The 18,244-nt window shown below is 36.6% G+C and overlaps 1 protein-coding gene across 4 annotated transcripts in view; it reads right to left on the reverse strand.

Moving 5' to 3' along the window:
* Positions 1–18,244, reverse strand: part of LOC113544376 (Kv channel-interacting protein 2) — a 202,373-nt gene that overhangs the window by 28,179 nt on the left and 155,950 nt on the right. Inside the window, exon 1 of one of the 4 annotated variants that reach the window (XM_026943182.3) lies at positions 14,570–14,984. The exons of the other annotated variants lie outside the window; for them this stretch is intronic. Coding sequence (XP_026798983.3) covers positions 14,570–14,675 — 106 coding nt within the window. The 5' untranslated portion in view covers positions 14,676–14,984. Of the gene's footprint in view, positions 1–14,569; positions 14,985–18,244 lie in introns of those variants that run through there. 4 annotated transcript variants of the gene reach the window in all.

Raw genomic sequence — 18,244 nt, forward strand, 5'->3', positions numbered from 1 at the left:
ATACATTTTTGCTAATTGCTCTTGATAGCCGTGGTTAGCTTGGATGTCAAAAAAACCTGCCTTTCGGATGCCTTGCGAGCGACTTTACGGTTTACTAAATCACACTGCAGATGCATAATAAATCTATTTGCATTGACCCTGCCCATATTTTGCACTTTTCAATAAACACACCAAAAAGCATATTCATTAAGGCTATGTGTATACTGCATTCAGTGCAAATATTTTCCCACACCTTCAGCTCGCTACTTCACCTGCACGACAAGGTTTACAAATGAACCTTTCAATCATTATTCAGCAGACGGGTTATTTTAAGCTTTTACTATGCAGTTCAACCGCTACTGCTTTCAACTGAGCGAGAGCACAGACAGTGTGGGAAACCTTCTGTGAGATGACATTTCTTTTATTTCTATCGTTACAATCATGCAGAATAGGGTCATGAATTACAGAGAACTGAGATAATGCTATAAATAACCTCACCCATGACTTACGGGGTGAACCGTATGACAGACGAAGCTATCTACCCAGACCATTATTTGCGTTCAGACAACAGCTCTTTGCCCCTTGAGTCACCGGCTGCTGTCTGTTATTTGCATAAAGTTGAAACTCATACCTTTTTTTTCTCTGCGCAGGGAGTCAGTTTCTCATCGCTCACAATCTCACGACACCTAGCACTCTTTTTTTGCAACTCCCCATTTTAAATGAATAGCCGCAAAATTTCAAATGGCAAATTAGCATTTAATGGGCACATGCTTTAAGGCAAACATGCGAAAAAGGACAAGACATGCTTTTTGCTCTTTCGAAAGTCACAATCCTTCAAATAACCGGATAGAAAATCAGTTTGGACTTGTTTTTACACACACTAATTTTGAATAAATTAGGAGTGTAATGTTCCAAATTTGCAAAATAGAGTGACTGAAACACGGTATTTTACTTTACAAAATAAATATATTACAGACGTTAAGACAGACTTGTACGAATATTGATTTTTCACTGATCACAATTTATCGTTTAAGAAAATAGCAATAAACAATTTGATCTAAAAAAAAAAAAGGGAAAATGTTTATGTAGATGTAGGTTTATGAAGAGTATGGGAGGATGTAATAATATTACTAGCTGTGCAGTCGGGAACTGCTAGTTGGCAGTGGCAATTGTGTAAACTCAGCTTGATGGTGAATTATTATGTGATTCTGCAGTAATGTGCAGTAAACAGTTAAAAAACTTATATTTTTGATATAGTATCTTTTTAAAAATCAGTTGTCTAATGTACACATGGCTGACATTTTCACTGTTGATCTCCTGCTTAAAGTGTTTGACTGGAGCATGAGAACAAAAAAATTAGGAGAAAAAACATTTTTAAAATCAAATTTTTTACCCATTTTTGGCCACTTTTAGCCAAAATACTTCAGTGGCATTCTTCATAAAAGTAGATAACATGTTAAATATATACTTGTCTAATGCTAACTACACTTTAATGGCTCTTATGAAAGTAAGCACTCAAAGCTTTTAGAATTTGCAGTTTTTTCCAAGTATTTCTTTTTTTTTTTTTACTTAGCCTACTAGGTTTAAATGTTATAATTTGATTGTGGCAGTTGTAGACGGTGTTTATCTCAAAAAAAAAAAAAAAAAGCTTTAATTGCGCTGTCCGTTTTAGCTCTGTACCAATGTTATTGTGGAGAGATGTGAATAGTTTGCCCAGCAGGGGGCTCACACCCCTCCCCTTTCCCATCTCCCTGCTCACCAGCAGCTAAACACAGAATCATGATACTCTACACACAGAAACCCAACAGTGTCCTGACTAATCTTATATCAGACTTGCGGTGATAAAAAAAAAAATCCATTTGTTTATACTGATTGAAAATGTGTTGAAGTGTCTTAAAGTGTTTGACTAAGGCATGAGAACAAAAAATAAGAGGAAAAAATCAAAAAATTTTTGTCCATTTTTTTTCTGCAATTTTTGACCACTTTTAGCCAAAATACTTTAGTGGCATTCTTCATAAAAATAGTTAACTGATGTTAAATACATGCTTGTCTAATGCTAACTAAGCTGAACTTACACTGCTAGATTTTATTTTATATGAAAGAACTCAAAACATTCTCCATTTCAGACACTTTCCTGTTTTCATGTTTTTTTTTGAAATCCCAACTGAGAAGCATTTTTGATAACTCATTAAAAGATTAATCAGGTACTTCCTGATTGCTATTGAGCATGAATGAGTATACAGTATGAATGATATATATTGTAAATGACCAACAGATTTGTACACACACTTTCAATGAGCCTTCAGATACGGTAAACACACAAGACTGGAACCATATTGTAAAGCAGGCAAAAGAATCCAGACTAGAAAAAAAGGAGATTATAAGAAAAGAGGAATAATTAGAGGGAGGAAGAAAAGAAGGAATAGACAAAACTACCATCCATAGCCAAATTATTTTATTGTCTCATTTTGTTCACTGATTGTCTATTGGATTTTGTTCCAATTAAGTTGTTAAAAAAAAATGGTACGGCCATTAAATTGGTCCTTCACTCTTACTTTAACCTTCGGTAACTTTCAAACGAGTTGGACCATATGAATTTTTTATAAATGTGCAATCATGAGGCATTGTTGATCTGTTGGTATTGGAACACAATTTCACGCTGAAACCTTTTACACAGAAGAAAAAGCATTTCAACACGGACTAATGGATCCCTGAGAAACAACGAGAAATATTAAAGGATTCCATTATGGCAGTGCAAAAGATAGCTTTATCAAGGCTAAGTGTCATCGATCAAAAGCCACATTTCTGTAGAAAATGCTTAAATGTGAAGGCTGAGAAGACTAATAGCTGTTGTTGGACTCAGACATAAAAGTTTTATTCAAAGATTGTGCGATGAAAGGCCTCTGGTTTCTTTGCAGCCCATGCATTTTTAATAACTTGTCAGGCATGAGAGTAAAACAAATCTTAATGTTTTCCCCAGACCCCCTCCCTTTCCTTCAGTTATGATGGCTGAGCACTTTGTGGTGTAATTCAATATAGGAGTATAAATCTGTTCGAGTAACTTCTTGTTAGAAATGCTTCCTTCTTGCAGGTTATATGAGGTAAATGAGTTGATTTGATTTAGCAGTAGTTTATTAGAATGCTGAAGAAAAATAATACTAACAGTATTAACGTAGAATTTATTTAGCATTATTGATGCAATTCTAATACAGCTTTATTTAATGTTTGTTCATATGATCCACATATATTCAGTATATTAACTTAACACTGTAATTTTCATAAAAATAACAAATGTACCTGCCTACTGAGATTTTCAGCCTTCCTGAGGTGTATTTCTATGGAATGAAAAATGTTCCACTACGATCGGAAATTTACAATGTACAATTATGAAATTTCCTTTTGTAAGTGAAGCTTTACAGTTGAATTAGATGAAATTGAAATTGTATTCCACGGCTTGTATTCATCTGCAAGGTTTCAAATTCAATTTTATAATAATCAAGTGTAGAAATTGGTTCAGATTCAGTTCTGAAAGTTCAGATTCAAGATTTCAGATTACAAAACATAGTGTCCATTCAAGGATAGATTAGACAGCAACAACTACGAGTGTTCATTTATACTTTGTTTGCATTTTAACATTTAGCCTTGGTCATTAAGATTGCAGATAAAGGAAGAATGGGAGAAAGAATTAGGAGTGGAAATTTCTGAGGAAATGTGGCAGACGAGTTTAAAGGATATTAACGAACATTCTATCAATTCTAGACATTGCCTTATTCAGTTTAAAGTCATTCACAGACTACATTATTCAAAAAAGAAGCTACATAGAATTTTCCAAAATGTTTCACCTCTTTGTGACAAATGTGAATCAGTAGATGCTGATTTGTCCCATGGTTTTATTTTCTGCTCCATGATACAGAGTTATTGAAAAGGAATTTTTGATGTGCTTTCAGAGATTTTTAAGCCAGATCCGGCACTTTTCATTCTGGGATTTTCTGAAAGTATGCATCCATTATCAGGTGCACAACACAAACTGCTTGCATACAGTTTGACTATAGCCAAGAAGTTACTACTGTTGTTCTGGAAGAAAAAGGAGGCTCCTACATGTAAGCTATGGCTAGGAGAGATGATTTCTACTTGACATTTGGAACGAATTAGCTACTGTTTGAAGGGCAAATTTGAGCAGTTTGACAAAATCTGGCACCCTTTTCTCTGTTACCTTTGATGGAAACCCTACAGACTAATGCATCATTTGTTAATGTAATGTCTTAATAATCTTTCATCATACTTTACAATTTAATGTAAACAGGTCTTGTAAGTGATGGTTTGTGATGTGGGCTCTTCGCCTTTTTTTTTTCCCCTTTTCCTCTCTCTTTTCTAATTTTGTACATGTAATAGACAAAAAATATGTAAGATTGTAAATCTATCTTCAAAATCGTTGTCTTTCAATAAAATTTATTTGACAAAAAAAAGATAGCAGATAGATTTATACACTATACATTTGAAAACCAGTAATGTTGGACAAAAGCAGCGGTGTCGGATGGTAACTCAGTGCAAAGCTGTTAATTGCACACATTTTATTGATAAGAAATTACACTTGTTTATGCTGGAGTGGCACAGTGGCACACCTGGCAACTTCAGGTTCCTCAGTTCGTACCTGAGCTTGGGTTAGCTTGTCTGTGTAGAGTTTCATGTTCTCTCTATGTCTTTGTGAGTTTCCTCTGGGTTCTCTGGTTTCCTTCCCAAAAACATGCCGGTAGGTGGACTGGCTACGCTAAATTGCCCAAATGTGAGAACGTGTATGTCAATGTGCATGTCTGACTAGCTTTCCATCTAGGATGTATTCCCACTTCACATCCAGTGTTTCTGGGATAGGCTTCAGATCCACAGCAACACTAACCAGAATAAAGAGGACACTGAAGATAAATGAATGAATTTGTCTATACTCAGATTAAGTCTGTGCTTGCATGAAAAATGACGTGAGAAATCTTGTGATCATTAGCCGACAGCTTCTCATCTCTAACTTTCTCTCACTTCATTTCACGTAGCTAAATGTGAGTTAATTATGCTCTTTCAGTGAACTTCAAATGTAAAATGGCTCCATGTCTTCCACTCAATCAAGACCACAGATGCTTAATTGAAGCACATCACCATAGCAATTGCAAAATACTGCTAATAAAATTCTCACTTAGTCACAATGACTAAGTGAAAATGTCTTCCATATGCCCCGGATGTGCTCTTGTGCTACTATCAGTGTTGGTCGTCTTGTTATTAGTATTTGTAGCCTATTCTGAAAGAATATCAATTAGTGGAGACATTCAGTTAGTCAGAAACAATATGGCTGACTGACAGACATGAACATCCTCCCGTCTGATCATGTCACAATACTCTTTCAAAGGGATGCAAATTCTCACATTTTCCAACGAGACAGAATTAACACACTACTAGCACTCACAAACAGGCTTCTTCCTAAATTTAAAATGAAAATTTTAAGAATCAAGTGACTGGCAGAGTAGTTTTAGAAGGTGTAGTGACACCTCCCACCCCACCCATCTCCATGCATGTAAAGCAGAGTAAAGAAAGAGAATGAACAGAGAGACAGTGAAAATGTTTGAGGCCTTGAGGCGTGGTTCATTCATGCCTTTGAGTGTGCTTGCTGTGTATTTTCGGCTATGCCTAAAGGAGAATTTTTCAAGGACGAAGGACAAGGTGGTGTTGGACAAGGGCACAAAGAGAGGAATACTCAAGACTTCGAATACTGTTCCAAACAATATGTGACAGACTTGAAAAGGGATATTGGATAAGGTCGAAAAATGATTTTATAAAACATTCTGATTTCTCAAGTTTAACCCTTTCTCGCAGTAGACTGGCGTTCCATTCTGCCGGTGGAATAGAAATTGACTTATCAGATATTTTCAATCAGTATAAACAAATGGTTTATTTTATCACCACAAGTCTGGTATAAGATTAGTCAGGACACTGTTGGGTTTCTGTGTGTAGAGTATCGTGACTCTGTGTTTAGCTGCTGGTGAGCAGGGCCATGGGAAAGGGGAGGGGTGTGAGCCCACTGCAGGGCAAACAATTCACACCTCTACAATTCATACAAGATTTACTTTCTAATGAAACTGACTTATTGTTTCCTCTTCTTTTTTTTCTTTCATCAACATGTTGGTCTATTTTTCACTTTGGTTAAAGGTTTTCTACCCATAATGCAATTCAACTACCTGATAGTGGTGCCAGTGGGGTTTAGCTATCGCTTCATCGCTGCCTAAAGAGAAGGATGCGGCAGCGCTTTAGTCCTTTAGTCTGTCCAGCTCTCTCACCTCCTCAAACTTCAGATCAGCTTCCAAAGCTTCAAAGCTCCAGAGCTCCCTCCGTCAACACCATCACTCTCGTCATCTCAAAAATCACTAACTAGCCGAGCCGAGTCTCTGCTGTAACTCAGAGCAACTGTGTCATATAGCCGCATTGCATTCTGGACCTTGGAGTCCAGCGTGTACATTCTCCACTAATTGTACATTCAATTTCTCCTTAATATGATATTGAAAGTTGGTGGGAAATGATGGTGATTGAGAACAGAAGCTCTTGCTCTTTTGTATTTAGGAACTAACAGTGAAACCTGATTGTTATCGCTTAAGTTTGACATCGTTGATATGTTTTCTCCTATTGAACTCCATTGTAACTGCACTAGCAACGTTGCCTGTCACATCAGCGCAGCAGACAATCACTAATTTCTCACTGGAATAACAAAAACTCAACACCAACCTACAACCTAGCCCCACAAATATCCGAGTTCTCTTATGGATTGGAGTTCTCTTTCTCCTTTCACACACTTATGTTTAGGAAGATCTTTAAACAACTTTGAGCTCATAAAGCCAATTACGCACTAGTGTATACAGTATATGAATAATCCAAAAGGAACCACGACGTGCCGAAAACAATACGTCTTCACGCAAAAGCCATTAGCAGCAAACCACAGAAGATGGCTTTATAACACTGAAACACTAACAACTGATCAACTGAAAGTGTAGACTGCTGGAAATTGTTGGAATCATGAGGGAACAGTACACATATAAAGAGGTAGTAACTGTATATTTTTGTATACACATACAATAATTAAACAATGATGAGTGCCATATAATGACACTTCCCCACGTGAAAAAAGTTTACTAATGTACGCTAAGCTTGATTATATGTGATTATAGTAATGGTTAAGGGATTTATCGTACTAAATTTATTGTACAATCTCAAAAATAAAGCTACCAAACTGTACTTTTCAATACACTTCCTGCATTACTATTTGAGCTTTCAATGCTACTAATATAACCCAACATTGTACTTTTCAATTTTCAAAAAACACACTTTCAAACCAAAAGCTCTGTTTTCAGTGCATTTATACTAGGACACATGAACTTCTAGCACTAGAACAAAGGTAGGAAATAAAGATAGCACCAAAGGTAGGAAATAAAGATAGCACTTAGATAGATAGTCATAAAAGTATGAATTTCACAGAATATTGCATGTCAGGGGATGTTAATGAGTATTAAACAAGTTGTACTATCATATATAAACATCACATACACTCCTGGGCAAAAAAAAAAAACAAAAAAAAAAAAACCAAGGCCAAGCCCAAAATGGCAAAATATTAAACTTTAAATGGTCTTAACAACAAATTATTGATCAGGAAATCAGCAAGAATTAAACAAATACTGTAGATCTCCCTGCTCTGTCAATCCTGGCTCCTGGTATCCTGGTAATTCTGGAATGAGCTTGTTATTATAAAGTACCAGAAGATATTTTTGGAAAATTTCGTACACCCAGACATTTGTTTTACATCAAGCATTTTAATCATTATCATAATTTTAACTTTGAGTACAAGAAGACTATATTAGTGAATTTTCCTGTTTCTAGATTTTCCCCAAACAGTTCACTGCAGCAAAAGTAAACGAGCAAATGGAGCTCTCAGGAGTGCATCTGTTTAATTCTTGCTCATTTTCTTGCTCATATTTGTTGTTAAGATCATTAAAAGCTTAATATTTTGCCTGGCCCATTTTTTTTTGTTTTGTTTCGTTTTGCCCACAAGAGTACATGTTAATAATTTACATATGACAAATTCACGACAAATTTCTACTCTAAGCGTTCCATTATAAACGATCAACACAATTCCTTTCCCTAATAATAAGTAATTTGAAATTTATTAAAAAAAAAAAAAAAAAAAAAAAAAAAAAAAGCCACAGGGCTATTACTTTAAACAATTTCAAAAATACAAACTTACAAAAAATATAAAATCTCAATAAAATCTTTGCTTGAAGTTTTAAAGCATAAACACCATTTTCTAATTAAAAAAATCATTTTATAAAATTAATTCTGTTCAAGGACAGTTTTTAACAATTAAATGCAATACTATTAATTGTTTTTTAACAAAAGTAAATTAAATGCATTTATGAAATGTATGTATGAAATGGTAACTAACAATTGAATTTTATCAAATTCAACTAAATTTTAACTAAATGTACATTTAATAGTAATTTATTAATAAAATGTATACTATAATACAATTTTGTTTTAAGTGTGATCAAAGTACTTCCTAGCATTTGAGATGAAAATATTGTTAGCACATTTTAATTAAGTACATACATTTGTTATATTATATTATAGTATATAGTTAGCGTATATTTACAACATCGACAAAGTTCAGTATATAAATATAACTGAATGCATTTATTTTTAGATCGGTTGATAACGACAAAAAGCTAATAAAAGACTTAATAGACGACTGGTAAAAGAGAATTTGCTGAACAATATCTGAAACGATCTTAAAGACAATTAAGCAAAAGCCTCTTATCATCAGTTTACCTGCTCAAAGTATTTTACGCCGTACGTTCTCATTTAACATATTCAGAACTTTTATCATAATGTCAAACTTAGCAATGTGCCAAACATTTTCCTCCTTTTCAGTACAATAGCTCTATCAGAGTTGTGAGTATTAGCTGATATGTGCTTCAGACATCTTCACAGTAATTGAGCGATTTGCTGCAAGCCTCTTTTGTTAAGTTTTGTGAAACACTGTAGGTGGTATATATAAATACGGTACTGATCCGGCATCTAGAACCTTTTTCAAAGAAATATGTGAGACGTTATTTACACCCAAGAACTAAACACATGCTTCACATGTGAGGGTAAAAATAAGAGCAAAACTCTAAGAGGTGAGAACCTCTTTGCATTGCAGCTTCTCATTACAATACCAGCTGAGCAAAGAAGATAGCATATGAGTAATATTAACTGCAATCAGCAGGAGTACTTTACAAGCTGGGACTTCACAATGAGTTTGTGGATATAAAAGAAGAAAAAAAAAACAGACTAATAATGACAATCTATCTAACAGACAGTCTATACAAACACTTAGCTGTCTATTTCTCATTTTCCTCAAGTTGTTCATCTCCTATCAGGCTGTCCAGGTAATTCTGTGCCTCATAAAATCCTGGGTCTATAAAATTATTTCACTTGTTAGGACAAAACAAAGAACAGAACAGGTTTATGGCCTGTTCCTATCCTACTGCCTCTAGCAATTATGGATGGGGTTGTCTCTGCTTGTAATTTGGACATGTTATCTATAGGGCCATAAATGAGAAAGAATAAGCTTCCCTTCCCGTTTAGGGCTTGCCAACTTGCCGACAGTGTCACCCTCATCAGCCTCCCTCAGCAACTACCAGAGCTCTTATTCCCTGGATTAAAGTTTGTTCGCTGGGCATTTCATTTAGGAAAATGCACTAGTGAAACAAAACCGACTCATTCATTAAAGTAGCAGGAATCCATCTGAATTTCGGCAGAAAGTCTACACGCATCTACCCACTAATGACTACGAATGTTATGATGGACTTAGTGAGGGAGGGAGAGAGAGAGAGAGAGAGAGAGAGAAAGGGATGCTTGTAAAGAGATGCTAAGGTCAAGCTGGATGATTTTTCAGCTCCATGCTTGGAGGCTCAGGACAGTATTAAAGTAGAATTGCATCCAACACTGGCACCATCAGGGATTTAGATTTTGTATTTAGCATATATAGAGGACTGCTATCTAACCAAAGCCGGTTTTACACCGTGCGATTACAGCAGTCTTTAAGATTTATTACCCGTCACGCTGTGCAAACTGTTCCCAATAAAATCTTGACTGAATTCTATAACAGATTGTTTGATAATAGGTGTTCTCCCTGTCATTATACAATGAAGATCCTCTAAACAGATAAACAGAAACATTATTCGAAGTGAACCTGACGTAATAAGGGTGTTTTCCTGTCCATTAGCATGTTTTGTTTATGGTTCACCATTAACGTACTTGTAGCTATCATGTGAATTTTGCGTAATCCCATGCTCTCTTCCTATTGGTGGCTTTTAGACGGGCATCATAGAAACGTTCACACACTGAAATGTTGCTATTATTTAAGTCCACCTAAGTAGCATTAACTAATCTAGACATAGATGACTATCATATGTTTATGTAAATTAGGAAAGTGGACAAAAATGGTGGAAATGTGAGAAATTTATATTGTACTAAAACTGAATGACTGCATCAAGTAACAATTTTAATGTAGGCTCAAGATGTACAAATTTGTATAATGCTTTCTTCTTGTGCTGTATACAATCACTGGACTAATAAATACACTGATAGTAACTGCATACACTGTACAAGCTGAAAGGATTACACTGGGATAAACTATAAACGTAGCTATTTATACAGCAATGAGCATAGCTATTTTCTCAGTAGCTACTCCAGAAAATCACTCATAGACCAAACTAATGTTCTATAAGTAGTACAGATCACAAATTTATCATTATTATGGTTCATTACTAAAAAGCGGCAACATTTGCTGCACAAGACCTAAGTATCAGGACGAAAACAAGAACATATCTGTATAAAGAATAAATACAAGAAATGAATCATTTAAGTCACCACTTTACTTTTGATATCCTTTAAGTAATTGTGTGACGGCTGAATTCTGCAAAACTAAATTAAGTTTTGACCAAAATCAATCAGGTTTTTCTGCCTATAACATACTTTGCCACCTCTACTTTAAGAAACCATAAATATATTTCACCAAAATTAATTTCGAATTTACTTTTAAATATTGCCTTGACTAACTTCCTGCAATGATCATGTTCAGTAAGGAGGCAGTTTAGTAAACATGGTGGTTAAAACAGTTACCTAAAAACATCTAAAACCTTGCTAAGTGTGATTTCCTCAAACGCTCAAAGTCACACTTTGAACAAGTTGTTGGATTGCTATATTTTAGGACTATATACAGTAAAAAGAAATTAAAAAAATTTCATCATGTGAAAGGATTTCCCAAGCTATGACACAAATACAAAAATACTGAATATTGTGTGTTGATATCACAGATGGAGTGTTTACCGTTTGGGTCAGATTGTGTTATTGATTGGCTGATGGCAAAGGGAGGAAGTAAGACAAAGTTTTGCTCTATGATGACACGTATCATTACACATTACCAGTTATGATATATCATAAGTGTCTCTGGTGCAAATGAAATCCTGCATAGCTCTAACTCTACAATAACTACTCTCAGTGTCCGGTATAACAGATTTTACACCTGGTACACTGTAATGGTTACGGACTAGGTTGGCTCATTAGCACCAGCTTGTTTAAATAGCACTCTGGCACTCTCTCTGCAACATCCCGTGTGTTTACTTTCGCAATTACAAGCTGCATTCTCTACCAATTAGTGTGTATTCAAAATGTTTGACCTTGGCCTGTTTGCCTTTGGTCTACACCAAACATTTTGGATGATGTGGCCTGGACTTTATAAATCCATACGTGCCACTACGTCCTCACAGAGTCAGTCATGTTACAATGACACTGCAGATTTTCAAAGTTATGTCAGTATATTAATAAGAGCTTGACCACGGAGCAGAGCGCTTTGCTGAACTTAAATTGTGGCTTAATGGCGGTTAAAAAGAAACAGGAAAGTGATTGGGAAAGTAATTGAAGTTAAGTGGATGCGTCTGTGACTATCACTGTAGATCTAAACTGGATAAATGGATTGATTAGTGGAATGAGACAGCAAAGAGAGTTATACACGTCATATACAGAATAGTATGAATATGAAGAATGGGCATGAATTGCATTTATTGGATTATTATATTATTATAATTTCTAGCGACATTATATTTGGAACACAATCTATCACTATGTCTTATGTTCCAACACCATAGAGATGATGGAGTACCAGCCAGACATGCCCTCTTCACAGTTTGACTTTTGTCCACCTGGCACAAGTTTGACACCTATTCATTACACGGCTTCACTGACAGTGAGTTATGTCAGGCATGTGGCGATAAACAGAAGCAGCGAAGTGCTGGAGTGCTTGTTACAATTAATAATTCACCACTTTAAAGGCATGGTGCTGTGATCTCAGCTTCTTCCTGACAGACAATCACAATAACAACAGAGGCTTGAAGATTTCACATATGCAAAATGGGGCAGTAAAACCCACCAGGGCTTATCCGAATCCTTGAGACGCCTTTGTTATTAAAACCACTGATATTAAGGGTAGCACTTTGCCTAATATGTCTGGACAATTTATTGGCTTTTGCTCTCAAAGTCTTTCTATATTGCTTAATGCTTCGTCTGGAGACGGCTGAATACCTCAAAATTTTGTACAGGCCAAGTCTGGCCTGGGTGAGGGCAGTAAAAAGAACTTTGCTTTTTAATCTCGAAATGAGCAATCAGTTGGCACGTCTTCCTTCATAGCTGGGCATGCTCCAAGAGACACATCAGTATGGAGGTCTGGGTTGAGAGTGGGAGGGCTGTTTTGATTAATTCAACTACTTCAGTCCATAAAAATGACAGATATTCCGACTACCGCATTCCTATGTTGTCGCTAAAACCAGTCCAAGTAGACTAAATGCCAAATGGTGAATTATTTTAACAAATATAACGAGGCATAGGTCCAAGCATTAAAAACTACCCATGCAGACGTGTCAATCTCGATTAGGAATAATATGTAATCCTACTGGGTGGGAAACGGGGTAGGGGGAGGAGGAGACGCAGCACATTTTTCATAAAGGCCTTGTTTAAGGTAGAAACTTAAGTGGGTGTATATACGGGGTTTATACTTTAGGGGAAAAGCCTGGTTTTATTTTAGATGTAGATACTAAAAAATTAATTTTTTTTTTTATTTCTTGCTATTCCAGGAAAACAATGTTATATAGAGTCTACATTAACAAACTGTACTTCACATTAATGAACATTCTCCCTTTACTTTGATAGTAAGTGAGGATGCATCTTTCAAGTAAGAAAATCGAGACCACAGTTTACTAATGAGAGTTGGGGGGAAGGGGCGGGGCTTCCAGGGGGGCAGTTAATATCAGAGAGTTCAAAACATTTGCTTCATTGATGGGCTAATCTGACATTTTTTATCGAGGAGAAAAAGAAGATTGCTCTTTTTTGCATATTTATGAGTGATAACTCATACTAGTGGCCTCCAATGTTAAAATGCCTTGTTTAGTACCTACACAAAATGAGTAAATACTGGCAGGTCTGAAGCCAAATCTCTGAAGGCCAAATCCACTTTTCTTTGCTTGACAAAAAGATTTCAAGCCAGCCTCATACTGCAATGTTTAAGTGACCTCTACAATCAACCCTTCATCAGCACACGTCTCAGTTGAAGATAAACACCCCCCATAAAATGATCATTGTAGTGCAAGTAGATTAGATACTGTCATCAATATGTGGTACTAAAAGGCCTGAAGCTGAAAGATGGAATCTGCATATCAAGAATTGCTCACAAAAGAAAATCCCACCCTCAGCCTTAACTATTATGGTGTAAAGGACATGAAGGACAGGATATAGATTTATCAATAGACAAGGACAATTGTTTTAAATTGCTACTAAATGATTGGTCATTCATGCAGAGAAGACTTCAAGGATATCGCAATGAATTTACGTGAATATTGATCTTGGCTGGCAAGTTAAAGCTTTGCAGAAATAAATCAGCAAAACTCCAAACACTATGGACTGAAAAGTACGATACAAACTTCAACCTCAGAAGAATATCTCACCAGCGTCTAACATCTGCAAAGCACAATATGTATAAATTAATTTAATAAAGTATTAAAAGCACACTTTAAAAACTTCAGAGTGCAGATTCAACTCCCAAAACATAACACAGACTCTCTAAAGCAACTTGTTTCCTCATATCCAAGAAATATAACCCCCTAGTAAAAGATGGAAAACAGAGAGTCATATTTCCTAGCGGAGACGCCAAAAGAGCATCACCCGAAGCCTCTTTGTGCCGTACTATTGATTAGACTGTAAGTGCACCATGGACGGAGGCACAGGGAGGTGGGGTGAGGGGAGTACAAGGATTCACAGGATAAAGTTTCAGAGCCAACAGTTGCAGTGAGTAACCAAACTCCTCTCCCCTCACCACAGCGGGACCCTCAGGACCGAGGGTACTGCAGAATTGTTGCTCGAGCTCGAGCTCCCTGTCACGCACAACAGATATATGAGCTTTGGCATTTCTACAACTTTGATTTCTTCACAGTAAGGCAGTTAATGCAACCGTTCTAATGAAACAGTCGGTTACCTTCTCCTCCAACAGGCTCAAACAGACCGAACTGCTCCAGGACCTTGATGAAAAGTCCCATGACCACCAGGACGGCGATCATCTCGAGGCCATCCAGGTTCATCATAGTGGAGCGCACTCATTGCATTGTAAACCACGATCCCAAAACCTACTAGTTATCCCAGTGGTCTTTCAACAGTTGAGCAGAAAACTCCAAAAAAAAAAAAAAATATCAACAAAAACACAAAACCTACAATGGTCAGGTTAAGCCAGCCTTCTAACCTGGAACATCAGAAAGAGGATCATCAAGAAAGTGAAGGGAAAGAATCACATGCTTGCCGTCTTTCCATGGGATCTGAGACCTCAAGGCACTTTCCTGAAAACTCAGACAGACGCAACAACACAAACGGCTTGGGCTGTGATTGTCAGCATGCAATCTCACAATGCGGGGAGTGAGGAAAACGAAAGGAGGGAGGGAGGGAGGGAGGGAGAGAGAGAGGGAGAGAGAGAGAGCAAAGGAGGGGGACAGAAAAGAGGGAGAGGGGAGAGAGAAGTATGCCCTCCCTATCCAGTGACACTACCTTCATTGATTTGCTTAATGTAGTTTCCAAGGTAACTGGTGGTGGATATTTAGAGGCACCTAGGTAAACAAGCATGGTGGCAGTTAAAAGAAAGCCATAATTCAACAAAACAACCACATTCAGATTTTGCATTGGGGAAAAAAATAGCCTTGGGATGAGATACATTATAGAACTTTTAATGCAGTGGTGCTCGATCATATCCGTAAAGGTCTGTTGTGGCTGCAGGTTTTTATTTCAAACAAGAAGAAGTCATACATGACAGCTGATTGATGGTCCAACTTTTCCAACAATTACAATTTGTAATTTATTAATAAATGTCATGTTGTACATTTTAATGGTGTGGAACGTCCAGAAAACAAGCTAGTTACTGTTATCACTCGTTAGATCAGCTATAAAAAGTCGTTCCTTTACCAGCCTTTTCTATTTTCTCTTTATAGAAGTTAATAAGACAAAAAAAATGTCCCTTACTGACCTTACTGAAGTGCTGACACTGGAGACTCCTTCCTTAAACGTTAAACAGAAACGTTCACCATATCAACTATTATACCCTTCTCTTTTTTAAGTAGTACCACTTTTTTATCTGTTTATTATTAGAGTTAAATTACATGGTGTGTCTGCCATACAAGTCCCTGTGAGTTGAAACAATAACGTATTCCAACGTTAATAAATAAATAAACCTGTGATTTGAATTAGAGCCTGCACTATTGTCAGAGCTGCAGTTATAGAAAATGAATCAACACCTCTATAAACAGGTGTAATCAGGTGCTTATATGGAACAAAAACCTGGCACCACACCGGCTTTTCGTGGATAATATTGGACACACATGTTCTAACGAGATCTAGCTTCATCTGCATAGCTTCATCGAAATGTAACGTCTGTGATTCATTGGTGCCATTCTTCTTCATTTTTTTAATAGAGCCCTTCTTTCCAGGTTGGATTGGATGTATTCTGTACATTTTGCTGCCATTTTGTTTTTTAGGACTTTCAGTAACACACAATAGCAGTAAAGGACAAAACTGATGGGAAAAGAGTAAAAGGGAGAGAAATGGCCGATATAAAGGGAAGTGACAGCTGAAATGCATCAATGACCAAAAAAATCAAAAGATGAAAATTCTAAACTTTGTCCTTATTCAAGCATTTGATTTGCAGAGAGTTATCATTTCACTGCCACCTTGAGCTGATCACCCTAAAAGCACTTAACACGGATGTTTGAACCCAAGGCTGAGTTTATTATCAGAGTATTTTAACTCCGAGAACATCCATTTCCCTCCACTTGTTCACTCTCTTCCTGCCTGGGGAGGGTGTTATCCAGTGCCCACAGACAGAGAGACAGAGAGACAGACAGACAGACAGACAGACAGACAGACAGAGAGACAGAGAGACAGATGTGCTTTTTGAATGCCATAGAGACACCGTCTCCTTATTCGTCACAGGCTAATGAACAATTTCACACACTTACAGTGGGTATAGGGGCAATTTCTCCTTTCACTTTGTCATTCTCAAATGCCAAAGGAGATGCTTTTCCCCCCCTTTATTTTCCATTAGTTTCCTTCCTGTCTTTAGTTTTTCATTTTTATTTTTGGCATATGTTATTTGCTAGGTGAGAGCCAAAACGATAAGTGATCTTAATATGAATATTACTATCTACTTTTCGTTCTGTATATTTAAAGGCTATTTTTAAAGGACATTCATTTGTTTCAAAGACAGACAGACACACAGACAGACAGAGACACACAAATCCACATGATATTAACTTGTAACCATGGTGTAACCAGGTGTAACCAGGTGTAACCATGCGACGCTGCCATTATTTGTCATTTTCGGCTCGAAATGTTTTACAAAGAATTTCCTGGGTGATGGGAATGCTTGGGGCTTTGCAAACAAGTAATAAGCAAATCCTGCCTCCAAGCTGCTACAGTGGTTTTGTACTCAATGGAGCTTGTAGACTGTGTTATTGTGCACAGCATGAGAGATAAATAAAGGGGAGAGACAGAGAGAGAGAGAGATGCCAGGGGGGATGAAGAGTAAGGGACTACATTATACCAAACAGGCACACACACACACACACACCCACACACACACACACTTTTAAGTCTTCCTAAAATGAACATGAGATGGAACTTTAAAGAGTAAAGAGCAAAGGTGATCTCACTGATAGCTCAGCCGTAATTGAGGGTTGAGAGCAATTATGGAACAGTAATGGTTATTTAGTGCACATTTCTCTGCGTTTTAAAAAAAGGGCAATCAATGTGTATGTAATTTCCCCGTTTAACAGATATTCCCAGGGAACAGGCACGTACCATCAACAGCGCAGGGCAGAGAAGCATTTCACATGCGCTTGCCTTATAGCTAATAGTGTTCAACAATCACCTTTCCTGGAAGGTCAACATAATATGATCTTATATCCCAAGTACTTTAACTGTCAAGGACTTGGCCAAAGATCGACTCTAAAATATACCTAGTATATCCCATGATCTTTTCCAGAAATGTCCATGCTTTTCTTTATTACAACATCAACTTTTTCTAACCATGGTGATAGCAGCTATAATGCTCAAGCTTAGTCTTCCATTTTACAAATGAAACTGTCATAGATTTGACATTAGCTGGTTGTTACTGACACACTGCTCTGATTGATTCTCATAATGTCAGCTAGATGCATCAGCAAGCTTACCAGACCTTCACTGACCTCATCTCAAAACATTTTAAGGTCCAGTTCTGTTTCCTCTCAAGTCCAAGTTGCTCCAACTATTTACATGGTAGCAACTTTTTTTTTTTTTTTTGAAGTTTCCTATTTATACAATTAATACAATTGCATGCATACAGTTTACAATAAGCTGAAAAGTTATACAGTTTACAATAATATTCTGAAAAAAAAAAACCCTTGGCACTATTATTTTATATTAAAAAAAGTAGAAACTGACAATTTAAGACTGATACGTTAATCTTATTGCTGAATTCCAACATTTGACAACACTTCCTATGAATCTTATATTCATAATACATTAAAAATTCATTCATAACATGTTATAACCTGACGTAATTATCTATTACGTGTTATAAACAGGTATAAACACTGGAGTTGAGTAGAAATCCGTGTCATGATTATCATAATTC

The sequence above is a fragment of the Pangasianodon hypophthalmus genome, chromosome 28, assembly GCF_027358585.1.
Source record: "Pangasianodon hypophthalmus isolate fPanHyp1 chromosome 28, fPanHyp1.pri, whole genome shotgun sequence".
In the NCBI taxonomy this organism is placed as follows: domain Eukaryota; kingdom Metazoa; phylum Chordata; class Actinopteri; order Siluriformes; family Pangasiidae; genus Pangasianodon; species Pangasianodon hypophthalmus.